Here is a 26,707-nt window from a genome sequence, read left to right as displayed (position 1 = left end):
ATGTAGAGTTAGGGCTGTTAAGGTCGAGGGGTGGCCGGCTAGCTTTGCGCTAGGCCCAGTTTTGGGCTGGTTTGGGGCCAAATCTTAATACTCAGTGACTGTGCCGGGGTTGAGCCTGTTAGGCCCATCCCGTCCCAGCCCATTTCCTCGGGTTCGGGGCCTCGTCATTACAAATTCGGGCCTGGAACGTGGCAGGCCAGGTCTAGGCCTACCTTACATAGTTTTGGGCAGGGTTTGGGCCTAGACGGGCCCCACCCCAATCTGCAACCTAGTACCTACAATTTATATAATTATATGTTTTGGTGCGGCCTACTCCCTCTCGAATTATACTCAACCTACTGATGCAAGGATGATGACCAATATGACCGTACAGCAATGAGTTCACAGTATACCTTCCCATATTTACTGGACCTAGGCACTTTTAAATTCTATAATTTATTTTAGAAGATTGGGGAAGTGCTTCTAGCTCACCACAGAGAATCACTACAGTAGATGATCAGGTTGGACAAGGAAGAAAAACATAGAGATATTTCTAGAGTAAAAATAGAAATTTTCTGAAGAACTATTAAACTCAACAAAGACACCCTAATTCATCAAATAATTGATTTTAGAGAAGGAGAAAGTATAAAATGAGGCCATTTTAGCACAAACTTAAAGGATCTAGAGTTGTTTGAGTGATTTGTGAAGATGATGCTTATGGTAGGTAGCTCAAACTTAAAGGAGGCTTCTCTCTTTACAGATAAAAAGAACATTTAGCTAATGAATTTTATCTTTCACCTACCCCAAAAAAAAAATTCATCCTTTCACTATTCTTGTGAAACCGATTTTTGGGTCTTTCTCGAGCACCAAACCTCGAGTGAAACCATGAGCTCTTCTGATAACAATGGAGAAACAGGTGAGTTACAAGGCGTACAATTTCAAAAGTTCCCCTGAAACCAGACGTTTCTCGGATAAAATCGGAATGCTAAGTATTTGAAGGATCAATTCAGTCCAACGATATCCTCTAGCTTGTAAATGAAAGCATGGAGCAACTCTTTCATGTGTCAAAATCACATAACACAGGAAATACATTACAATCCTTCATTATTCACTCAAGACCTTCATGGCCTCAGTATATATATAAATATGTAGGGAATATATATGGAGTCATAATCCATATTAACTACCTCTCTGCACTGAAGGAGTCATAATCCATATTAAGTACCTCTCTGCACTGAAGTTTGAATGCCTTCTAGATTTTGTGTGGTGTATGCCTTATTCAACAAGCTCATAAGCCTTGCCACGAATTCTGTCGGGGGCGGGGGGAGGAATACAATATGTAATTGCTCTTCAGCTTGCTACTCATGAATAACCAATAAAAACAAATATCAGAATTACCAAATATTATTTCTATGATAACTCACCTTCGATTTTGACGAAATTCCTTGTAGTTTTTCTTGTGGGGTCATCATTCCTTTTGCTTAGTTCTTCAACAAGGTTGCACTGTTGGACTAGGCTTCTTCCTCCCTCCAGTTGATAGATGTTATCCCGCTATGTAACAACAAAAGCTTTCCAAGAGTCACTCCTTAGTTTGCAATTAATTGGTAATTAATTGGTTTTCATGATAAGCAATTAGTGCTCAACCGTTAATCTTGCTCCTAGTCCCAGTTGGCACATATATGTTTTAGTAACAAAAAGACAACGAAATTTATAGGCATTTTAAAATACTTGCTTCAAATTGCGAGTAATGGCCATCTATTCTTAGAGCTGAGGTTCTAAACAATCAAATTAAAGCCTACCTCAAAAATTTCACTAGAAGAGGTTGTTTTGATGCCCATATATACTCAAATTGATCATCAACATCAAAATGCATGGACATAAGAAGAAAAATGCGTTTCAAATTTTGAAAATAGTGTATTTTGTAACGCATTTTTGGATCGTCAATTTTCAAGATTTTCAAGTTTTCATAGATCTCTCGATCTACACTATTTTTGAAGCTTTAAGCTTTATAAATAAAGATGAAAATATATTTTAAAGCTGTTAAAAAGATTTCCAGGACTGAGACCACATTTCTTGACACTATTTGAAAGTAGGCTCTAATTTGATTGTTTAGAGCCTAGGCTCTATACAAACCGCACCCTTCTTAAAATAGTGATTATCAGATCGACTGTTCTTGCAATGGATCCAATTCTCAAAAAAAGAGGAAAAACTAAAGTTTATATGGAATTTCGATGCGACTTAGAAACATGACCACCATTTCAACTTTGGTTGGCCCTGCGACCTAATAAGGCTTGCGCATTAGTCATAATACTGTAATATCTAACCTGATTTAAAACTCTTTAAGCAATAGATCTTGCAGTTAATTGAAAGTATTTCTTAAGATTTCCTTCCCACACTCCAATGAGGTAGTGAGCAAAACACAATTACAAGCTTACATTGTATTCGTGGTATAAGCTATCCACCTTGGGGTGGAACTTCTTGCCCAAATTTTGCTTCAGCTCCCCCACTAAGATCTGGTCAATATAAAAGCCAATGTAACTTGTAGCAGAAGTTGTATTTGAGCAACAATGAAAGGAAACAAACGACAAAGATGAAGCACATGGAGAGAAAAGCTTACACTGAATATATACTCCAATGAGACATTATGGTGTATGAGGGTTTGGAGCTTTCCGCGTATTAAATATAGTCTGGTCAGAAATTAGGGAAAAAAAGAAGAAGGCCAGATTAGTGTTAATTACCAACAAAAGATGAATCTCGACTACAATGATTGGTTTTATCCATCCTAACTGGGGCATCTAGAAGAGAAAGAAAGCATTTAGAAGAAAGGCAATTCATTGCAATGCACATTTCCATGTCCATATTGAATATTGAAGGGGACAATGGAAGGCTATTATGGATGTTTACCGTTAATGATGTGAGTAAAACCGAGAGGAGGCAATGCAGTGACTGGAAAACTTAAACATTAATTAACATAATGAAATGCAAAAAAGGTCCCTAGCAGAAACTATATGCTTACTGTTTTGGACTTTGCTCCTCAATTATATGTCTTGCTATGCTCATTATATCATCTTCCCACCCAGTAAGAATAACATGGTCTTCTTTGAAAGGAGTTGGGGATCTGCATTGTATACCACTAATTGAGAAAGTTTCTTGAATCACAAAATCGCCAGCACACGAGACGAGATTATTATAACAAGAAAGTTCTAACATGAACATGGAATCCTTTTTCTTGGGCACTTAACAGAGATACCAAAGAATGCAAAGGTGTAATGCTTACTGAGCTCTCCAACTGGCTTCAAAGGACCTTATTGCTTGGCGTAGATTCTGCTTTGAACACTCAGCAATCCTTTTTGCCAATTGGTGAGGTAACTCTATTCCCTCTTGCTTGGCAATATACTCCAAAACTTGGACTATCTGAGAGAAATGAATTGGCCACATTAAAAAAGAAAATTGAGAAATAGATAGAACTAGCAAACGTAGTACTAGAAAAAGCATATAAGAGCACCTCATCATTTGTTGGTGGTTCAAGCTTAATAGTTGTGCCGACAGAACTTATAGGATGAAGGTTCGTGGAATCATTGCAACAAAAGAAAATTTTATTGCCTCCTTTATAGTGGTCCATAAGCCAACGAATATAATGTTGTGCATCAGTAGAGAGCATGTCTGCCTCATGAAGGACAATTACTGCAAACATGAGTTCACAAAGACCATTAATCTAGTTTTTCTTCTTTAAAATGATCCAAACCTTATGACTAGGATACAAATCAAAAGATAATGGTAAATCACGAACAAAGCATAGGATTTCCGAATGGGTATTGCAGATGGTAAAGTACCTTTACATTGTGTTTGGTCCCAATTCATGGATTGATTCTGTGTCATGTTACGTGTTTCCTTTATAAGAGCAACGATAACATGCTTTTCATAACCGTGCATGTCTGAGAGCTTCAACTCAACATGTTGAGGCGATGCAAGTACCTTTACCTTGATGTTGTTTAAGGACGCTCCCTGAAAGTTATCTCAGTTATGAGGCTTCAAATTTCAGTTAAATTCCATTAAATTGCAATAAAAAACAATGCTGGGCAAAAGGAATAGAAAATAAAATGTAAATTTTTGTAGGTAAAATCAATGAAAAACCAGTTGGTGATCAAACCTCTAACGAGTACCTTCAATTCGAATTCTCTTTGCTCGACCCTTGTCTGTAACAATATGGAATATGTAATAGTTCATATAAAGATACTAAAAAAAATAAAGAAAAGAAAAGAAAAGAGAAATCAAGTGTACCTTTATCTTTTCAGGTCCCAAGGCATCGCGTAGTAAAGCCCTGATCATGGTTTTCTTGCCGACCCCTGGAGGACCCTCAAATATAAAGTGGGAGCAGAGTTGTTGATTTGTCTGAAAATGCAAAAAGAAATGTAAACCAATTTATAAACTTTAGTCATGAATCAGTTTCTTAGTTTGCTAACACTAAAGAGTTCCAAATAAGTGGAGGCAAGAAGTACAAATATCAGTTTGTGGAAGAAGATAAACAAACTTAACAGCCGCCCTAACATGCACACACATATCTCTCTCGTTCGAAATGTATAAAATCTGTACTATACAGAAGTTCACCATCCGAAGCTCATATCTGACATCCATCATTGACGATGGATAGCAGGTAAACCTTTTTATATGGAACTCTGGAAATAGCATAGTCCATTGGATCCTCACTGTTGGATGGTGTAGTGCATGTTGATAAGTGTGAGTGGGACCCAACCTTTGGAGCTGGGTCTTCTTGTATTATGGACCCAGTGAATTCAATCTTTTGTATGTTATTGTATACAATGAGGCCATTTACCCATTGTACAAGGAGCTCACAATAACTGATAACCATCTGATGTGAATTTGATAGCTTGGGGGGTGTCACAAAGTTCGAGAAAAATTCTTTTGAACATTGAATTTGATCAATGAAATAAATTCAGCCACCCAATTTCATATCCAATGGTCAAGATTAATTGTGACCACTTTGTACAAAAAGTAAATGGTCTCATTGTATACTTTTTCAAATTGAATACATTTGTGTTATGGTGTATAAAAGGTTTAGACCATCCATTCTAGAAACCATTTCGACATCTAAAAATCCTCGAGCGACCCATATTATTTTAAGAAATGCCTTTTTAGCCTTCTCATTCAACAGAGTCAATTTTGGAGCCCTTCCTCTCTTCTGTTTGTTGTGATCATTTCCCTGGAACTCGCTCTGCCATGGTCATCTCTGTATGCCCACCTAGGTTCTGAGTCTTTCCCCAATACCATCTTTGCAAGGAAGACCACTCTCCTTGTAGCTTCCACTTGTTTGAAGAGAACACATAGAAGTCATTAGCAATGGCTTCTTTGAATGCTCTGAAACTACTCTCTCAATTAAAGTACTTAAAGAACAAACCTGCTATAAATCACTCCCCTATAAACCTCAAAGCTTAATTACTGGCCATGTTTATGGTGACTTAATCCCAATCCCTCTGTAATTTTGTTTCTTCTGAATATCACATGCATCATCTTTTCCAACTATTCCCTCATGTTCCACTGTAACTACAATATATTGACTGTAAATTTGATCACTACAAAGAACTCATTTTCGAATTTCAAAACTTGATGAAAATTTTCTCATTGAGGTGAAATGCTGCTCCCAAGAGTATTCACTTCACTTAATTCAGAAACTATCAATGTTCTTTCAATCATTTCTGGTATGGCTAGTTTCCTTGTAATTCTCACTCAACCATAAACTAGTTCTAGCATCAGTGTAGAGCTTTGTAGTCCCCACAAGGCTCTCTAGAGAGTGCGACTTGGCAAGTACTTTAATGAGTGTTTCATTGGGCCGAGTTCTATGGTATGGAAATATTCAGTTCAGACTCGATTGCATCACAGAGAGATTCTATGTCAAGGGAATCTAGTACTTCACATGCAATGGGAGCATCTTATGGGTTTGGGTCTGATATTACACGACAAAACCGATATCAAAGCCAAGCTTACTCTCACATGAGTTTTCTGTTTTGTAGAGTGACTCCAACTCAGTGTTTCAAGGAGTAAAGAAAGAAGTAGTGTTCCCCTCTTGAGTGTCTTTAACTTGATTGTAACATCATCTCTGCAGTTCTGGGTAGAGTGTTAAAGAGGAATAGAAGCTTTGTTTTGAGCTTGATTAAGACTCGATCTTCAAAGTTCTTATTCTGCTGGAGCCTAGAAGTTCACTGAGTATTATTCCCTAGGTTGAGTTCTTTGTTTGCAGCAATTAAGAGAGATCTTTTGCCGTGGTTAACTAAGTTCACTAAACCCTGGTACGGCAACGTTCACACCTTTTCGAGCACTTGTATAACAGAGATCACACTCCTCTCAAAGGTAAAATCATGATGAATGAAGTCTCTCCCAGTGTTCAATTGACGGACTCGGGCCGAGTACTCAGCCGAGGTCAATGTCTGAGTAACTCCACCCGAGTTGCCCGAGCATTGTTCATGCTAAATAGTGTTGAAATTTAAAAAATATAAAAAAAATCCACAAAAATAAAAAATATATATTTAAAGTAAAATTAAACAAAATACATTTAAAAGAGGCTAAAAAAATAATAAAAAAATAAATTTTGAAAAATCAATGTGCGATTGGGGCTATTTTCAAAATAATCCAAAAATATAGAAAATATATATATATAAAAATAAGCCAAAGTACTTCCCAATCTTCGATCCAAAATGTTGCGGGCAGAATATAAGGTGGTTTAGGTTGAAGATATATCTACAGTGATAATTGTGGCCTGGCACATGAGCGCCATACCGGCTTTTGTTTTACAATTTAAGTTACTGCCTTTTGTCTCAGGACCTGGGTTCTATGCGGCCAAGCCCGCACATGTAGAAATACGCGCATCTTAATAAATCTATTTTTGAGATGAGTTTTAAGAGTTACTTTTTAAGGACTTGTGATCTCTAACATGGACATCATAAATACGAGAAAACAAACAAATTTTAAAAATTAAAAATAATAATTCTAGTAAGAAAATATTTGGACTGTTAGTTTCCATTGTTTTCAGATGGAACACCTACTTCTATCCATCTTTAAGATGGATACTTCACACTTTATGGACTGCATATGTAGAAATACGGTCCAGCCTGTATCAAAAAAATTTCCTTAATCTTATGGGCACGGTTTCTATGAGTCCATGTAGAAATGAGTCACCGCTTAAAAATCTATTTTTGAGAATTTTTAGACTTAATTTTTAAGGACATGTAATCTCTAACATGGAAATCGTGAATATGAATAAATAAATAAATTTTTAAAATTAAAAATAACAATTCTATTGAGAAAACATTTAGACCGTTAGTTTCAATTACTTTTAGATGAACAACCTATTTGTATCCGTTTAATATAGATGCTTTATACCTCGGGGACCACAAATGTAGAAATGCGATGCCTGCCATATGATACAATTTTCCTGATCTTATTATTGAAACCGGAATGGCCTTTCGAAAACTCTTGTTTAAAAATAAGGCCACAAGACATTCTTGACTTTAAGGGTAATTTCATCAATAAATAAAAAAAAACTAATGTGATTAAAAAGATATAAGGGAGGGCATACGCGCAGAGTGCAATCCAGGGGGTTTACATAACTTTCCCCTGTAATAAGGGGACATCATTCTTAAAGCCTAGGTTTAAAAAAAAAAACAAAATAAAGCATCACCTCAAATCTTCCCCCAGAAAGTATTTTTGGCAACATAAATATTTATGAAGGCTGTAAAATAAATTTCCAACACCGACAATAAATTTGAAACTCAAAAAATGGTATATATCCTATGCATACGTGAACACTTATTCTTAAAGTAAAATGGACGGTCTAAGATAATTTATTATAATATATGTTATTTTTAGAGCTTGAAATCCTAATTTTTTTCACTAGTTCAAATCGCGATGATCAATGTAAAAATTTTCCAATAATTTTGGATGAGTTATGAAGAGGATTTACTTAAACCATTTCCCTTCTTCTTAATGTATACGACTCATTCTTAATTTTATCATTCTATGTCCCAATCCTATCTCTTGATGCCTATGGTGCATCCCATATATGCAGTCATATGCAGCATTGTATAATTATATTTTTTTTAAGGTGTGGTTTGTATGAACCAGAAGCTCTAACCAATCAAATTAAGGCATACATTCAAATAGTACTAAGACATGTTGTTTTAGTGTCATAAATCTTTGAGAGAGCGTGAAAATTTAATTTTATCTCTATTATAAAATTTGAAAAGTAAAATGTAGTGTAGATCAAGCAGATTCTTGAACGCTTAAAAATCTTGAAATTGACTGTCTAGATAATACATTAGAATGCAGAGCAGTGATTTTATGCAACGGTTATATCATAATATAATGCAACAACTTTCAAAAACCATGTTATGGCCATTTGTTTGATCCAAAATTTAAAATATACACTCTTTTCATTGTAATGAACAATCAAAAGAAAGAAAAATTCGAAAACGCAACCTAGAAAGTATTTTTTTAGCACAGTTAACGTAGGCCGTTCATTTCGATAAGATATTTAGATCTAGGCCTTAAAAGGAATTTTTTCTTTTTATTTTATAATTTTTTTAGATGGCTTTATTATCATTAGATGAACAATGGTAAAAAGAAAAAAAAATGATTTTGAGCTTGTAAAGGCTAAGATCTTGAAATTCACCAAATGAGCGGTCTAGATTCGTTGTTGGAGGGGACTCATTTTGACCATATCTAGGGATTCAAATTGAATATTTTTCTTTTTGGGATTAATTATTGAGATGAAGAGAGTGTGTGTGCAGAATTTTTGGTCATACAAATACCACAAACATGACTTGTTAGAAGTGTTATTGTATTATGCTATAATATAACCGTTGTATTAGATCACTGCCCCACAATGTATACTCTTTCCAAAACTTGAAATTTATTTTTTCTCATGTTTATACAACTTGAGTTCGTGATAATCGACTTGAAGGTTTTTAGCATTGAAATAACCTCTTCTAGTGAATTTTTAAGGTGCACCTTAATTTGATTGTTTAGGATCTCACCTTTATTAAACTTTTTCCTTATATTTATATTTCGCTCCGTCTCTTAGTATTCTCACGGTCAGTTAATGGAATCATCAAGATAATGTGTAGAAAGGGAGATTTATCAAAATAACAGAATTTACTCTCTTAAAAAAGAAGTAGGTATATGATGTTGAACTCTTAATCAAAATAATTTGGTAAATTTCACTGGTGGAAATCCAAAAGATTAAAACACCCCTACATTTACCATATAATATCGAATTTGGCACTATGTATAGCTTATGAGAAACAGTGTTATCAAATGGGCCGGTTCATCTCGGAACTGGCCTGGGAATTGACGGGTTCTAATTTTGGTGATTTGGCTGGGTATATTAAAAAAAGTTCAAAAATATTTATAAAAAACCCAAAAAATAAGGGATTGGTTTGTAATATATTTTTTAATGTTATTTTTTTTATCATTTTGATAAAAAATTAAAAGTGTTTGGGCCATAAATATTTATTTGTACAATTTTTTTTATCATTTTAAAATTTTCAAAAATATCCATAGACACCAATGATTTTTTTTCAATCTATTTTTTAATTTATTTAGAATATTTTTTTGAATTTGTTTTAACATTATTTGACCGATCAGGACATGATCAGTTAGGCCTACTGGCTGATATACCGATTATGTAATAAGGCCTGGGCCGGTTTCGTCTAAGGGGCGGCTCGCTTTTTGGAACAATACGAGAAAGAGGTCGAATCGGAGACCATTGCCGATCCCAAAGTTTAGAGAGGGAAAGAGAGAGAGAGAGAGAGGGAGAGAGAGAGAGAGAGACTGACCACTTGTTGCAGAAACTGAGCCTGCATCTTGTTGCATATGAAGTCCTTCAAGGCCTTTGGGCGATAGATATCAGCCCAAACAAACCTCTTCTCCTTTTGCCTCTCCTCTGCCTCCTCTCCCAAAACCTTACCTTTCTCCACTATTTTCTCTATTATCTGCGCCTTCTCCACCATAACACTTTCTCTCTCCTTCACATCATGAACCTCCGTCAAATCACTCTCCCTCAATGGCTCCTCCTCTCCCAAAACCCCACCTTTCACCACTATTTTCCCTATCATCTGCACCTTCTCCACTGTAACACTTTCTCTCTCCTTCACATTATGAACCGCCTTAAAATCTTTCTCCCTCAATGGCTTCTCTTCGTTAGCCCCCAACTTTCTCCCCTTTCTCCCCTTAGCCTTTGCCGTAAAGCAAGAAGAACCCAGTTCCTGTAACTTAAGGAAAACAGTCGAGAACGAGCTAGATGTGGAGGAACTTCCATGGCTGGCTCGACTCGGGCTCGAGCCCGCCTGTCTGAGGCGACTGATATCGAGACCTGAGTCAGTTAGACCATGGTAGTAAGGGCTTGGGTCGTTCTTTCGGTTGAGCTCTTTCAGGCCTGCTTCGGTGAGTTTTGGTGGTCGGTTCGAAACCCTGACCCTCCTGAGCCTGGTGGGGGTGTTTTTTGAGATGGTGGGTTCGGAGTGTGCTCGAGGAATAGGTGGCTGGGTTCGAACAGCCTTGGTTCCATTAGGGTTCATCTGGTGTGAGAACGCAGAGAGAGATGAAAGGGATGAGATGATGTTTGTGAAACTGGTTTTGAGAAGGTTTGAGCGATGAAATCTAGAGTTTTAGCGGAGAGAACAAGAGAGAGACAGAGATGGGTGTGCCTGAGAAGGTGAAGCAAAGGGAACTTTGTTCTCCGCGTCTGTATGCATCCATGAGTTGTCGGAGATTTCAAGGCGTGGAGATAGAGATTAAGTCGATGCTTCCTTGCATGAACAGGTTTTGCATATAAAGAGATGAGGTGTCCCAACTCTAAGCATTGCTCGAAGATATTTTCCAAAACCTTAAAATAACTTAGAAATCCTATGTCCAAAACCTAATTAAAATAGCTTGAAATCCTATGTCCAAAATCGAATTATGAAAGTTAAAATTTTAAAAACAAGGTAGAACGAGCAAATATGTAAACATTTGAAAATCTTCAAAATAATTAGTTTAGATAACTTGTTATAAGATGAACTATTTTTAAGACTTGTGATTCTTTTTTTTTTTCTTTATATCCATATATCTCGAAGTTGAGATGATCAATTAGAAAGCTTTCCAACTTTTGAGATCATTTATAGTATAAGGTTGCAACCTTGAATACAATTTTTCGTAAAATTTAATGGATTGAAAATTTTAATTAATTGGATCATGGATTTTGAAATAATTTTTAGTTTTTTAATATTTTATATCAATTTATTTCTAACGTTTCATCATCATCACCATAAGAGTCTTTTATCAAATAATTGGGGTTAGCTACAAGAATCTTCATCCGCCATTCTACTCTCTCAAGGGCCATACTCTTAGAGAGGTCATAAAGTTCCTATATTTTTTTTCACTATTTCCAAACATGTCATTTTGGACTTAGCCCTTGTTCTTTTTTAGCCTTCCACTACATCTTAAAAATGTTGGTCTTGCGCTGCACATAACAGTCCACCTAAATCTACTTTCTCTCATCTTATCGCCTATTAGTACCACACCTAAATTCAAAGTTTTTTAAAGTCTACAAGAAATATTAAAAATATATTGTATAAAATAAAATGACCAAAATAGTCATGCATTTTACATTACTATTTGGTCAATTTATTTTATGTAAGATATTTTTATTAGGTATGAGGCGCACTTATCCACCAAATTTCAAATCAAACAGATTTCTCAATAAAAGAAAATTCATAGAATTTTTCGTATGCTCCCAACCATCTGATAAAGCTCGGACGTTGGGGTATATATATATATATGGTGTGGTTTGTATAGAGCCTAGGATCTAAACAATCAAATTAGAGCCTACCTTCAAATAGTATCCAAAAATGTGGTTTCAATATTTGAAATCTTTGTGATAGCCTTAAAATATAATTTATTATTTATTTATAAAGTTTAAAGCTTTAAAAATAGTGTAGATCCATAGATCTATGAAAACTTGAAAATCTTGAAAGTTGGCGGTCCAAAAAGGCATTACAAAATACACTATTTTCAAAACTTGAATCCATTTTTTTTCTTGTGTCTATGCTTCTTGATGTCGAGATGATCAATTTGAAGATATTTGAACATCAAAACAACCTATTCTAGCGAAAATTTTGAGATAGGCTCAAATTTGATTGTTTAAAGCCTTGGCTGTATATAAACATTTCCCCATATATATATATATATATATATATATATATATATATGGGTTTTGTTAGGCTACACCACTTGGTGGTGTAGACCCTTAAGGTGCTCAACATTTTTGGATACTAAAATACTTTTGAATTGTAATACAAGATTTTTCAAGTAGGGGTATTTTTGATCATTTAGAAGGGTAGAATGTATATTTTTATAAAAAATAGTGGCATTCTATTAGTTGTTAAAAAAAATTAATGCATCTTGTGGGTAATGTCACACACCATATCGGTGATGTCATTGTCCACTATTATTAATAAATACTTTCGTTTCTATTGGGAATTTTTAGTTTATCCTTGACTAATTACTTAAAATACCCCTAAACAAAAAATTACTATACTATAGGATAAGGGTATCTAGATGTGTAAAAATATTGCGCACTTTACATGGCCAAACAACAGCTTGGTTAATCTGTCTATGTCTAAATTAGACAGATTTCTTATTTATATGAATTGGTTGGAATCCTTTCCCTTTTCTACAGTTAGGGCCTTGACCATGTTGTCATATGACCATTGTCCTATTATGCTTAATACAGGATTGGCTAAAGGGGGACCTTTTAGGTTTGAAGTAGGATTGTTGGAGGAGAAGGATGTTTTGGAAATTATTAGAACCACTTAGGTTAATACTGCTGTGGAAGGTTCCCTAGATTTCCAATTGCATAGAAAGCTGGTTAATATTAAGCATAAAATGATTGCATGGAAGCGGGAGAATCAATTTGACATTAAGGCCAAAATTGATAGGGTGTTGTTAGACATTGAAGTGATAAATCTTAGTATTCACGAACATGGAGCTATCTCTGAACATGTGATTTCTAAGCGTACACTGAAATTTAATGAACTAGAGGAGTTACGAAGATTAGAAGAGATTTATTGGAGGCAAAGGTCTAATTCTAAATGGCTGAAAGAAGGTGACTTGAACACCAAATTTTTTCATGCAATGGCCAGTGCTTGTACAATACAGAATGACCTTTCTGCTCATTCTATACCTGGGGTGGATTCTGAGAATGCAATTGCATTGGAAGATGAATTGATAAGTCACTTTAGAAAGGCCTTTACTAAAGAGGTTACAGTTTTGCCTTCCTTGAGTAGAGTACCCTTCAAAGTTTCGAAGTTGGAGATGAAAGTGCAATTGGAAAGGGAGATTACTATGGAGGAACTGCACACGACAGTTTTTGTATTACCTGGAGATAAGGCTCCGGGACCTCATGGCTTTCCTCTTGTTTTCTTCCATCGTTTCTAGAATGTGCTTAAAGGGGAGTGATTGGAGTTCGTGAAAAGCTTCATGCTCAGGGGCCAAATTTTTAAAGGAATTAACTCCACTTTTTTTGCCTTAATTCCAAAAAAGGACATCATTTCTGCCCTATTTGATATCAGACCAATAAGCTTGTTAACTATTCTTTATAAAATCATTGCCAAAGTATTGGCGGAAAGACTAAAAGTTGTACTCCCATTCCTTACTTCTAGTACTCTGTCCGCATTTATTCTGGATTGCCAAATCATGGATAGTGTGCTGGTTGTGCAAGAATGTATTCATTCCAAAGTTTTGAGTAAGAAGCCAGGGATTTTGCTAAAATTGGATATGGAGAAAGCCTATGATCGTGTTGAATGGGGTATTTTACTAGAAATTTTGAGAGCTATGAGCTTTAGCGATAAATGGAAGAATTGGATTAGGGGATGTTTATCTTTGGTGCATTTCTCAGTTTTATTCAATAGTAGTCCTATTGGTTTTTTCAGTGCATCGAGAGGCTTGCGACAGGGAGACCCTTTGTCCCCTTTCCTGTTTACAATCTATGTTAAGTGCTTCAGTCTTATGCATAGCAGGGTGGAAAGTCTAGGTTTTTTTCAGGTTTCATGATTCCCGACTCTAATATCGTTATTTCCCATATTCAGTATGCTGATGATACTTTGATTTTTTTCGATGCGGAGTCTGCTCAGGTGTCTAATATTGCTAGATTTTTAGAGATTTGTGATGTTACTTTGGGTCTTAAGGTTAATTTCCACAAATCGTCTTTAGTTGGAATAAATGTTGAAGCGGATATGATATCAGAGCTGGCTATTCTGTTGGGTTGTAAGGTTGGATCTTTTCCTATTACGTATTTGGGTCTTCTTATTTCTTATTCGAGGCTCACCATTACTATTTGGGATATTGTGCTTAAAAGAGTACAACGTAAACTTGCACTATGGAAACACAAATACTTGTCTATAAAAGGAAGGGTTACTTTACTGAGAACTTCCTTAGCTAACCTCCTAGTTTACCAAATGTCTCTGATTCATATACCTGCCTCAGTTGCTAAGAGATTGGAGAAAATGATGCGTGATTTGCTTTGGGGCGCTACTATTGAGAGAAGGAAGTTTCATTTATTAAGATGGGATAAAGTTTGTTCTCCGAAGAAAGAAGGTGGTTTGGATATTAGAAAGATTTTTTTGGTAAATCAGACCTTAATGTGTAAGTGGTGGTAGCGTAGTCTTCTTCTCAAAGAACATCTGTGATATAGAGTTCTAGTGTCCAAATCGCATATGTGGAAGGTGATTTATAACTGCAAATCAATGGTGTCAGGCTACTTTAGGTGGATTTTAGGTGATGGGAGGAAAATATCTTTTTAGTACCATAAATGGCTGGGAAACTACCCTATAAAGTTGGCCTATCTAGAGTTATTTCGAAGGGTTACCCAACTTGATTGGACAATTTGTGAAGTAGTAGATCGTAGGGGTAATCTGATTTTTTGGAATGTATCACTTATGTACAATCGATTGAGAGATGTAGTCCTCTCCTAATGATGTGCGTTGATGGAGAGATTGAATGGGGTATATATTTCTTCTAATGTAGTGGATGAGATGATCTGGGAGATTGAGCATGATGGGGTCTTCTCGGTCAAATCATGCTACAATCTTTTATTTCATGATCATTGGAGAAGATCTTGCCCATAGATTGCTAAGATATGGAAGTGGCATGTTCCCCATAACGTTCAGGTTTTATTTGGTTGGCAGCTTTGAATAATATTCTCACTGTCGATAATCTGATCAAAAGAGGGAAAATTTTACCAAGTGTATGTCTTCTTTGTAAAACGGATGAAGAAACGAGTGCACATTTGTTTATTCATTATCCCTTCACGGTAAGAATTTGGTTCTGGCTTTTTGAAATGGTTGGTATTGCTTCCTTCTTCCATGGTGGGTATAGTCTCACAATTATCTCTTCCTCATTTGCCAAAGACATGGAAAATGATTTGGGATATGGCAAAAGGCATTATTCTTTGGGAAGTTTGGAAAAAAAGGAACATAGGGACATATGAGGGGAAATCGCTGCCTTTGGAGGTACTATTAAACAATATCAAACTATCAATTTGGGCTTGGATCTCTGATAATAAAGAGGGTAGGAAAATTAGTAAGGTTGATGTGATGGCTAACCTTAGTAGTCTTTTTCTGCTCGTGAGGCCTAGCACTAGATCGAGAAGTATTTGGATGGTGCCTCTAGGTGATTGTTTTAAATTAAACTTTGATAGAAGCTCTGGGGAACTCGAGTGTTGCTGGAATTGGTGGGGTGTTGCGTGACTCCTTGTCCAACATTATTTTTTTATTTGTTGGTCCGATTGGAGTTTAAACAGCCAATTTTACAGAGTTAAGTGCGTTATTGTGTGGGGTGAAAATCTTGGCTGATAGATATTCTGATAGATCCTGCCTTATTGAAGGGGATTCTTTAAATGTGGTCAAATGGTGCAGCAAGGAGCAAAAAATCCCTTGGGAGCTTCGTGGCCTATGGATTTGGTTGAAACCCTGCCAGTTTCATTTGTCCATGTGTATAGGGAAGCTAATTTCTTTGGCGGATTTCTTGGCTAATGGTGGTGCTTCATTACCTTCTCTTGTTGTTTTAAATGATGTAATCTCTTTCCATAGTTAGCAATAAAAATTTTGAATCTTTATCAAAAAAAATATGGCACATTGTCTAGATCAGCCAATTTCAAGTGTCTGCAAATCTGAAAAATGTGTACCATTATTTGAGCTACAAATTTCATAGTAGATGGTAGAAATTGATTTTAAAGCCATCATAAATATTGTTATGTCCAAAGTATTTTGCTAACAAAGTTTGAAGGTGGGGCTTTAGTTTGTTTTCATAAGGCTTAGGCCTAATAGAAATTACATCCCAAAGTAAATAGATCAGTCTAAAAAAGGTGACGACCTTACACTTTTTTTTAACCCCTCCTATGTGTAGGTATAGGGGCAGCATTGTGTTAGGTAGGCAGCCAACGTAAAATTTTGCCAAAACTTATCGTGAATCCTGAACAAATAAAATGGTGTATCAGAATTCGTGTAGTTAACTCCAATTAATTGAAAAAAAGCTATAATGACTAATGAAAATTAAATGTGTGCTACAATTAGTACGAAGAGAACGAGCATGATTTTGGAAAATTTTGGTCAAAAGAGAGGATAAATAAAACCTAAACCAGGTCAGGTCCGAGTCCAAGTTTTGAAGCTGATAGGTCAGGTTCTGGTCCAAAACCTTGGACCGTAGTTGGGTCTAATTCAGGTCCAAGTCCAGATCGACCCGGCCCTGATATGAACCATTGCCACCCCATTATCATAGAGTGGATTTCTTAACCACACTTTATGTTCATAAATCCTCCTAATTTTTGCCGCGGCTACGTTGAAATTCCACGTTAGAATGCCTTACAATAACGAGATCAGAAATGGAATTAATAAAGCTAAATAAGGGCATCTTGGAAACAAATTTCGCACATACTGCTCCAAACGCGCTCTTGATAATATAATAGTATAATAGTGATATATCATTTTTTAAAAAATTTATAAGTATAGGTGAAGTTTGTATAAGGTTTAACTTTGAACGATTAAATTAAGGTGCATCTCCAAAAATTCGTAATAACTCATAAGATGCAATTTGATGTCGAAAAATTTTAGGATAGCCTGAGAATCTATTTCATACCCCTAATTGTAAAATTTTAAAGTAAAACAATAGCTCAAATTAAACAGATCTACAAATGTATGAAAATATTGAAAATGGACGATTAGGTAATGTATTATTTTTAGGACTTGAATTTATTTATTTATTTTGCTTATATCTATACTTGATGCAGAGATGAACAATTAGATGGTCTTTAACATCAAAATATCTTTCTTTCTTCTTCTTCTTTCTTTCTTTATATATTATTATTATTATTATTATTATTATTATTATTATTTTTGAGGTGCACTTTGATTCTAAATTTAAGGTGGAAACCTTATATAACCCTTTTCCTTTAATTATTCAATAAAAATTGGTCTAGCTTTCGCATCATGTGAAAGCTGAAGTGGTGCACAATCACCATCTTATAAAAAAAAAAGACGATAATTATAGATTTCGAATGAAAAAAAAGACGTCCATGATTATGTGTAATATTTTAATAGGTTTGGTTTGTATAAGGCTGAGGACCAAATAATCAAAATAAGGCACATATTCAAATAGTACTGAAAGATATAGTTTCAATACCGAAAATCTTAATAATTGCCTAAATTTTTTTTTCATCTCCTGTTATGAAATTGAAAGTTTAAAAAATAGTGTAAATCAAGTAGATCTATGAATACTTGAAAACCTTAAAAATCAACGGTCTAGATAATACATTACAAGATGCACTATTTCCAAGACTTGAAGTCTATTTTTTCTTACATCTATATATCTCAAGGTCAAAATGACCGGGTTTGTAGGTTTTTTTTGGCATCAAAACAACTTCTTCTAATGAATTTATAAGTTGCGCCTTAGTTTGATTGTTTGGGGCCTCAACTTTACATAAACTTTTTTCTATCTTAATTTTGAAAAATTTTGTCTAGGGGTGAGTCCCCAAACGATGAATTCAAGGCGTACCTCAAAATTTTATAAAATAAGTTATTTTGATGCCATAAATTTCTCAAATCCGTCATCTAGACCTCAAGATGTATGAATATGAGAAAAAAATACTTCAAGTCTTGAAAATAGTGCATCTTGTAGTGTATTTTCTAGACCATCAATTTTCAAGATTTTCAAGTATTCATAGATCCATTCGATCTACACTACTTTCACCTTTAAATTTTATGGTTGTATATAAAAATAAAATTTCAAGCCATCAAAAGGATTTTCAATATTTAAACGTCTTTTGATACTATTTAAAAGTGTGTCTTACTTTGATTGTTTAGGGCCTCAAGCTTATACGATTTTAATTTTAATTGTCGTTTATATATTTGAAACATTAAAATTTGAAGGTGTGCGCCCATTACTCAAATGCACACAAAAGAAGATAAAAGAGAGACCAACATACGCATAAATGTGTCAAGGATATTCTAGTTAATTTATTTTCTAAATTTTTATTTTTATTTTTATTTTTAAGTGTGCTTGTGCTACATATAAACTTTGAAGTTAATTAAAATTTAAAAAATAATATTAAAATACTGTATACTCCTTCTCTTGTATTCAAAATTAGTGGCGCTTGTGAGTCACCACTGATCCACTTTTCTTTTCATGAATTTACCATATTTTTTATAAATTTAAGAGAAGTTTAGAATTATGACAAATTACCCTTCCCGAGTCATACGTCGGAGTGAGAGTTGTCAGACGCTGTGCCCGCACATTGTCGAGTCCTTGATGGAAACGATTTGACGAGTGAAGTCGCTCGAGCAATAAATCCTTTATTTTCATTTGCATTTGCATTTGCAGGGGACCTGTCGACCCTCATTTCCTTGAAAGATGGATTCCGGTTTTGCAAGCTTATTCATCTCTCGTCACCTCCTGGCTTTAGAGAGGAGAGAGAGAGAGAGCTGACTGATTCAGTTGATAGAGAGAGAGAGAGAGAGAGAGCTGACTGATTCAGTTGATAGAGAGAGAGAGAGAGAGAGAGAGAGCTGATTGATTCAGTTGATCGAATCAGTGTTACTTCTGTACCGTGCCCAGCGCAGCGCAGCGACTCGACTCTGGTTAGAGAGAGAAACAAGCTTTCAACACGGCATTGGGCTGAAACACGTGTCGGAATCCCCTGTTTGGCGATTGTTACAAAGTGATGAATGGCGTTAAATAAATAAAAAAAAGCGTCGTTTTAACGCGACAAGGCCAAAGCAGCAAGGCTGGAATGTCGCCACACAGAGCTTAATGCCACTACTTTGCCAGATGTGGAAGTGGGACAAACATTGGGCCTGTCCACCTTTTGGCAGGCAAAATATTAGGGCTTAAAAAATCTTTTTTGAGTTGTTAGTTTTTTTAAAATAACTTTTTATTTGTAAATTAACTTTTTAATGTTGTGTGGAGACACTTTTATTTACAAAAGTTTGAAACCAATTGTTCTAATTTTTGCATTATTCATTGGTTATAAAATATCTTTTATTGGGAAAATAAAATATTGTACAATTTGCAAGGGTAAACTTCCTGTGTGATGCCACCGGGGTCTTTCCCACCCACTCATGTTTGATTGGATGGTAGAGAGTGTGTGATGGTAGAGAGTGTGTGATGCTATTTAAATTTCATTATTTTAGAAATGAGATCAATTTTTAGGGTGTGTATGACTAATTTGAGGCACCACTGTAAAAAATACAAAAAATAATGTTATAAACCCCAAATAACCAAAACCCCCATGAATGTTTCTTAGGCATTTTTGGCATTTTCTATATTTTAATGATAGTAAGAGGTATATACGACCAGGACTTCAACTCAATTCAATGAATAAAAAACAAATAAAGTTGAAATACTTAGATGCCCTTTTACCGTTGGATCTTGATCGGACGGTTGATAGTTAAACACTTCTTCTCTCTCTTTTTTTAACATTTATTGATGCTGACTTCAGGATGGCTCGGCGTGCCACATAAAAAGTTTACCCAATAAACAAAGAGACACAAAGAGCACATACAAGAAACCATATAAAATAAGAGCATTTATTTTTGGTACAATTAATCTCAACTATTGGATGTAAAATTCGAAATTAATCTCAACTATTGGATGTAAAATTCGATGGTTGCATTTATTCCATGACTAAGATCAAATTTTTTTAAAAAAAAGTTTTAAATTTTGTGACACTCCCAAACAAATAGATTTCAAATCAGATGGTTGTAAATAATTGCGACCCCTTTGTATGAAAGGTAAATGATCTCATTGTATACAAGCCCTAAAATTATAATAGGAGGACATACGAAGTAAATGACTATGTGGTACATCAAACTACCTTACATCTGTCCCATTGCTCCTACATATTCATGAAGCAAGCCCTAAAAAAATCCTCAACACAATCGTACATGCTAGTAAGACTAGACCACTCCTAGAATTGTAAGAGGGATTTGGATTATAACTTGAAGTGGGGGAAACATCTCTTCTTGGTGGTGAAGAAGTTGGTGATGGATGGAACAGCTGTGATCCTTGCGGTGCCGAACTCCCAGGTGCCATTGCAGTGTTTTGGTCCTCGACTGCAATTGTGAGTCTCATTCCACCCAAGCAGTGACTGATTTCTCCACATACAAAGTACTTCTCCCCGGCAGACGACAACACGAAGGACGTGTTCCCGTTCGTTGCGCTGAACAGAGGGTTAGTCGTGTTGCATGATTGATATCCATCTTTACTCACCTCATACAGGCTATGGTAGGATGAGTATTGGAATACTGCATAGTGGAGACACCATTAGAGGGTTTCAAGATGATACTCAAGGGGAACTAGTGTTACTGGAATTCAAAGAGAAATTTGATAGTAATCCAATTTAGTTTTGATTAATTAGTCTTATCATTGTATTGATCATGCTAATTCAAGCACTAATAAGCTAATTAGGTCAGGTTCAATGGTCCAAGATATCTCAAAAAATAATGCACATTTGGGTCTAGATTATGCCTTTTTTATACGATTGTTCCTTTTGGGAAGATATGCATTAACTTTTTAATTGGGGTGGGTAGGCTGTTGGTCTTAGTGCTGCTGATCCTAACTACTAGGGCCCAAATCACGTTAGGTTTGACACATAAAACTTCCTCCATTTAGTTCATAAGGGGAAATACAGTAGGTGACTCTAAAGAAACTAGTAAATTCCCAATTTGTCCTATTGCCCATTCTCTCCTATATGGTCTCAAATTGCTCCTTATTCCAAAGGATTTTGGAAATGAATAATCAAAACACAGAAAAGGAGAAAAGGGTTTAAGCATGGAGAGGCAAACGCCCATGTAAACATACACAGAAAAAAGGTTCACGTTAAAATTATGGGTAAAGTTTATTTATGGCATCAATCTTAAAACATTAAATTGAACTGCACCTCACCGAACCCCAACGGAGGATGAAGTTTTAGTGCCGAAAACCTTATGATTGCCTGAAGATCTACTTCCACCTTTAATTATGAAATTTAATTATAAAAAAGTAGTGTAGGATTGAGCAAATTTATAAACATCTGAATATTTTGAAAGTGGATGGTCTAGATAAAGCTCTAAAAGATCTATTATTTTTAAGACTTGAAATCCTTTTTCCTAATGCACATACATCTAACAAGATGATCAATTTGAAGACTTTTCACCTCTAGAACAACTTTTTCCAATGGATTTTTCAAGTGCACCTTACCTTTACAGGTTGCTGATTTGTATAAACTTTTGCAAAATCAAACAACTTCATCCGCATACACATTCATAGAAGCCGTTATTCTGTAAGGAGTAACAGACTACATGTATATATATAGAGGCGGAGCTATACTTCTACATATGTTTGTATTCACTTCTTTCCAAGGGATTTAGCTTGAAACCACAAGGAGAAAAGGTCGCAAGGAAAATTGAAAATTTACTCACATAAAATATCGCCAACAATAAACGTTTTTCCGACCGCCCATGAATCGAGATTGGTGCTTACATCCCACCCGGAGCTGTCTCCGACCGTGTAGGTCGTCGCCGCACACGATCCGAGTAGGCTCAGGCCAAAGAGTGACAATAGAACATTGGGACAAGCCATTCTCTCTCTCTCTCTCTAGATTTTGGGTTAGAATAAAGGAATATGTGAGGGCAAGGAGGCTGAGATGCTCTAAGAGTTAAGGTTTGGGTTTAAGTGTTTATGCGTACAAGCAATATGGCAAACATTAATACATATCACCTCCAGTTAGTTGATAACCTAACTCCTTAAGAAACTTCAAAGTATAGAGAGAGAAAGGGATGCTTGGACTTTATAAATTACAAAATGGCACGACTATTTAACTTTGTTGGATTTTGATATTTCAGGCTTTGATTTTTTCCGCTTTGTCTTGTGAGTGGTTAGAACTACTGTAATCACTTTGGTTACACCTAAAAAAAAACTTCATGAATAATGGTGTCCTAAAGTTACATCAGTAATTTGATTATTCTTAAGTGAGATTTTGGTAACCACTTAAAAGGAAAGGATTCAAATGGTTATAACGGAACGGATTAGAATTTGTCCGTTCTCGTTTCATAGTGATAATTGCCGTTATATCTAGAAAATTAGTCTTCTGTGAGTAAAGAAGCGATGGGATTCGATCCTTGAAATTGTATTCTGGCCCTTGGTGCAATTTTGCCCGAATCTCAATGTGAACTTTTGTCGAGCAACAATATTTAGGCATTTAAATAAGGGAAAAAGTTTATATAAGGTTGCAACCTTATATTGGTGAAGTAAGGTGCACCTCAGAAATCCTATAGTAGAGAGTGTTCTGGCATAGGGGAACACTCCACCTAATTATCTCGACTTTGAGATGAATGGACACGAAGAAAAAAATGAATTTCAAGTCTAAAAAAATAGTACATCCTGTAACAAGTCATCTAGACCTTTTATTTTCAAGATTTTCAAGTGTTTCTTGATATGTTCGATTTGTATCATTTTTTAAATTTTATAACTCAGGATAAAAAAGAGTTTTTGAAGCCATCACAAGGTTTTTGACACCGAAACGACATCTCTAAGTAAATTTTATAGGTGTGTCTTACTTTTGTAGTATAAGGAGGCAACTTTATACAAACGTCACCCTTAAACTAGAGCCGAAAAATAATTTGAAAGATAGATCCTTGGTCCGTTGCACTTATTTTTATTTCATCTTAGAATTCTTTGCTTGACCTTTGATAGAATGGATGGCAGACTAGGATTCGTATAGCCAAACTCCAAATAATTTGGGAAAAGGCTCTAGGATGATGAGGATGAATTGTTTGGTTGACCAAAACTTTTACGGGTCAATAAGCTTGACCACCATAATCATGAATTTAAAAAAAGCATTTTGTACCTGAAAAATAGGTTATTTTAAATTTTAATTTTGCATTGTTCATTTTAATTCTTTATAAATTGTAAATCATCATATCTGTCCCATTAGAAAAGCATCAAATCCCATCTCTAAGTCCATTAGGATGTGTTAAATCCTACACCCATCTCTAAGATAGTTTTTCTTGGAAAGATACCACACTAGAATGAGGCATCATTTACACTTTACGCTTTTTGGAAGTTTTTATAACTTCGGGAAAAGGGAGATGATTGGTAGAAACATAAATGAGAACAAATCCGTAGAGATTTTTTTATATCAAATAAAGATGGTAATTTTCATTAATACGTCTTGTTAATAATTTTTTTAAAAAAATTACTACATTCTCCCCTTCCTAATTTTTCTCAAGATTCTAATTGGTTGAGAAGTATTTAAATTTCTCTTGACATCTCTAGGTTCTAAAAGGAAGTGGGACATTTTGGCTACTAATGAGTGTAGCTTTCACTTGAGGTTGGTTTGCAGGTCACAACTCCCATAATATGCACACTTGTACAAGAATGCCCAAGTTAAGCATGTCCAAATGCATCTAGAAAGAAAGAAACACATCGGGAGTATCACTAGGTTTGGGAATGGGCGGAGTGGCCAAGCCCATTGGGCCTGGCCCTGAAAGACATAGACCCCAAGCCACAACAGTTGGCGCGAGCACCAGCCAGGATCGGACCACGTCAGCACAAAGGCCATGCCTAGGTCATGGGCCATCGCTGGCTTGCCTCAGACGGTTTTTTCTTTTTAGGGTTCTTTTTCATTCAATTCTAACCTGAACCAGACCAGGGCTCGGCTGATCCACCAAGTCAAGGCCTAGGGCTGGGCCTTGGCTAGGTCCCCTCAACCTATCTAGGGTTGGGCCGGGCCTCTGATAAGCCATATGGGGCTTTAGGCTGGCACTTGCTTGGCCCAGGCTACACCCATTGCCAGCCCGTCATGCATGGCGCTTTAAGTAGAATGTCGATAATATCTAATCTCATAAAAAGGAGTGGGAAGCTCCATGACATTTCAGGATGTTACTTGAAGTATTAGATTTCTGTGACATTGAAAGAATTCTAGTTTTGTGCATGCATACAGGGAGAAGAATACGTTGGCATATCAGGAGTGGATGCAACTGAGTTAATTGTTTGTTGAGGGAAGATAAATGTGGTTCTGTTAAATCTACAGAAGATGAATTTTTTTTTGTATTTGAATGTAGTAGGGGTTTTGAATTGTGTTGTAATTTTGCATTGTTTAATTGATTTTTTATTTTTTTTCATGGTGATATGTTGTGTTACCAGTGTACTGTAATTGATTTCATCTATAAAAGTTTTCATTCTTGTCCAACAAAAAAAAAAAGAGGTAATATTTGATCTCCAAATATTTTAGTGCTCTAAGAACAATCTTTAACAACATGGGTTTCAACCAGTGGTTTAAAAGTCGTTGAGTGAGCAGGGAATTGGTCGATTTGATTTGGAAATCGGTCATCCCGTGCCAAATCTCACTTATAACCGTAAATTGGGTGTGTCTAGAGGCGAACCAGTGATTCGTAGCGATAAATCAACTATTCGTTATAGTGATTCGATGAGTTGCAACAGTGACACGAGCGGTTTCAACCAGTAGGGGTAAGCTCTGAATTTTTTTTTTTAAATTGGGGAACATATTTGTGCATGCGTTGTCAACCATCGTCATAACAAGACACGTCTACGAAACGTAGGTTCGCAACAGTGACATGGGCGATTTGAATTGGTAGGGGTAAGCTCTTAAATTATTTCAACCGGTAAGGGTACGCTCTAAAATTTTTTAAAAATATTGGGGGGGGGGGGGGGGGGGGGGGCATATTTGTTGTATGCGTTGTCAACCATCGTCATAACAGGACACATCACTCGTAGGGCGATAATATAAATCGCTAGTTCACAACAGTGACACAGGTGATTTCAACTGTCGTCATAACAGGACACGTCATTCGTAAGGCGATAACATAAATCATCGGTTTACAGTGACACGGGCGATTTCAACCGATAGGGATAAGCTCTGAATTTTTTATTTTTTAAAAAAATTGGGAGGCATATTTGTTGCGTGCATTGTAAACCGTTGTCATAACAGGATATGTCACTCGTAAGGCATATCATAACAGTGGATATGCAACTTGGCAAATTGTAGGGTAATAACATCGCGGATATGCCACTTCGAGGGCGATAATATATCGACAACACTCGCATCACGATATCATGAGGGACACATCACAAACCTGTACAGGTGCTCATCGTGACATGCACCTGTCGCAAACACTTTATACCGGGCAGTTTTTCCTTAATGCTTCGATGTGGGATAATTCCCATCGGCGTGCATGCAAAATCATTACAGTACAAACCACGCCCTCTTACAAATTTGTTGTTATCTTACATGCAATGAGTCGCCATAGTTAATAAGGTTGTTCTACGTGATTGTGACCTCAATCTAATAAAGTTCATGGTATGTGAGGGTGGTCTTTAGTCAACTAAAGTGATCCTTCGTCAATTATGTTTACTTTTACGCATAGTCAATGTCCACAAGAATAATAATTTACAAAAATTAACATAGTTATATGAAATTGTTGTTTGTTTATGTTAATAACTTAAATATAATTATGTTAAATTTATGTCAATATAATTATTTTTATATACATTAAAAAAATTTAAATTATATGGAAGTCTTTTCTAATATTTTTAAACTATTTTGATGTAATATTATAATATTATATTATAATTAATAGTTATAAGACAATATTATAATGCTATATTATAATTAAAAAAAGGATCGGTGCCTCGGATCGGGAATCCCAAAAACCCATCATTTTCTTATTTTTCTTGTCAAAAAAATAAACGGTAATACAACAAGCAAAAAAAAAGGTAAGACAATATCTTCTTATTTTTCTTGTCAAAAAATAACTAAAATGTAATACAACAAGTATTTCTTGTCAAAAAAAATAAAAGGTATTTCTTAATACAATAAATATTTCTTGTTATTTTCTTATTTTCTCGTTTAAAAATAAAATAAAAAGTACTACAACAAGTGTTTCTTGTCAAATAAATAAATAAAAGGTATTTCTTAATACAACAAGTATTTTTTGTTATTTTCTTATTTTTTTCGTCAAAAAATTAATAAGTAATACAACAAGTATATCTTGTCAAAAAAATAAAATAAAAGGGTAATACAACAAGTACCATATTTTTCTTGCCTATGTATAATTATATACTTCATCCATGATAATTCTATGATTTTTCTTTTGTGTGATATAAATTTAATGGTTAAAATAAGTTC

At 35.4% G+C, this 26,707-nt stretch overlaps 2 protein-coding genes across 5 annotated transcripts; both read right to left on the bottom strand.

The window, feature by feature from the left end:
• Positions 1 to 1,011: 1,011 nt before the first annotated feature.
• LOC18429197 (replication factor C subunit 3) lies at positions 1,012 to 19,153 on the bottom strand. 4 transcript variants are annotated; one of them, XR_016051536.1, is made up of 12 exons: positions 18,766 to 18,996; positions 9,828 to 10,568; positions 4,261 to 4,371; positions 4,130 to 4,175; positions 3,813 to 3,984; positions 3,485 to 3,663; positions 3,257 to 3,393; positions 2,996 to 3,097; positions 2,597 to 2,666; positions 2,415 to 2,492; positions 1,404 to 1,530; positions 1,012 to 1,288 (listed from the first exon to the last, which is right to left on the bottom strand). XR_016051536.1 is itself a non-coding variant. In XM_020664503.2 (12 exons), exons 1-12 carry the CDS (start codon positions 18,895 to 18,897, stop codon positions 1,197 to 1,199), a joined length of 1,974 nt encoding a protein of 657 aa, XP_020520162.2. In that variant the 5' UTR covers positions 18,898 to 18,983; the 3' UTR covers positions 1,012 to 1,196. The 4 variants fall into 4 exon arrangements, 3 of the variants coding, with proteins under 3 accessions (XP_020520162.2, XP_088717318.1, XP_088717319.1); XM_020664503.2 differs by having other exon boundaries at positions 4,143 to 4,175; positions 18,766 to 18,983; XM_088861192.1 differs by lacking the exon at positions 9,828 to 10,568 and having other exon boundaries at positions 4,143 to 4,175; positions 18,766 to 19,153.
• Positions 19,154 to 20,306: 1,153 nt separating this feature from the next.
• LOC18429195 (stellacyanin) lies at positions 20,307 to 22,228 on the bottom strand. Its single transcript, XM_006838486.3, has 2 exons — positions 21,981 to 22,228; positions 20,307 to 20,825 (listed from the first exon to the last, which is right to left on the bottom strand). The coding sequence occupies exons 1-2, from the start codon at positions 22,138 to 22,140 to the stop codon at positions 20,425 to 20,427; spliced, it is 561 nt and encodes a 186-aa protein (XP_006838549.1). The 5' UTR covers positions 22,141 to 22,228; the 3' UTR covers positions 20,307 to 20,424.
• Positions 22,229 to 26,707: the final 4,479 nt, after the last annotated feature.

Source organism: Amborella trichopoda, chromosome 3 (assembly GCF_054954075.1).
Source record: "Amborella trichopoda isolate Santa Cruz 75 chromosome 3, AtrichopodaSantaCruz75HAP2 v2.0, whole genome shotgun sequence".
Classification (NCBI taxonomy): Eukaryota; Viridiplantae; Streptophyta; class Magnoliopsida; order Amborellales; family Amborellaceae; genus Amborella; species Amborella trichopoda.
Note: the sequence above shows the minus strand (reverse complement) of the source record. Positions and strands in the feature narration are given on the sequence as shown.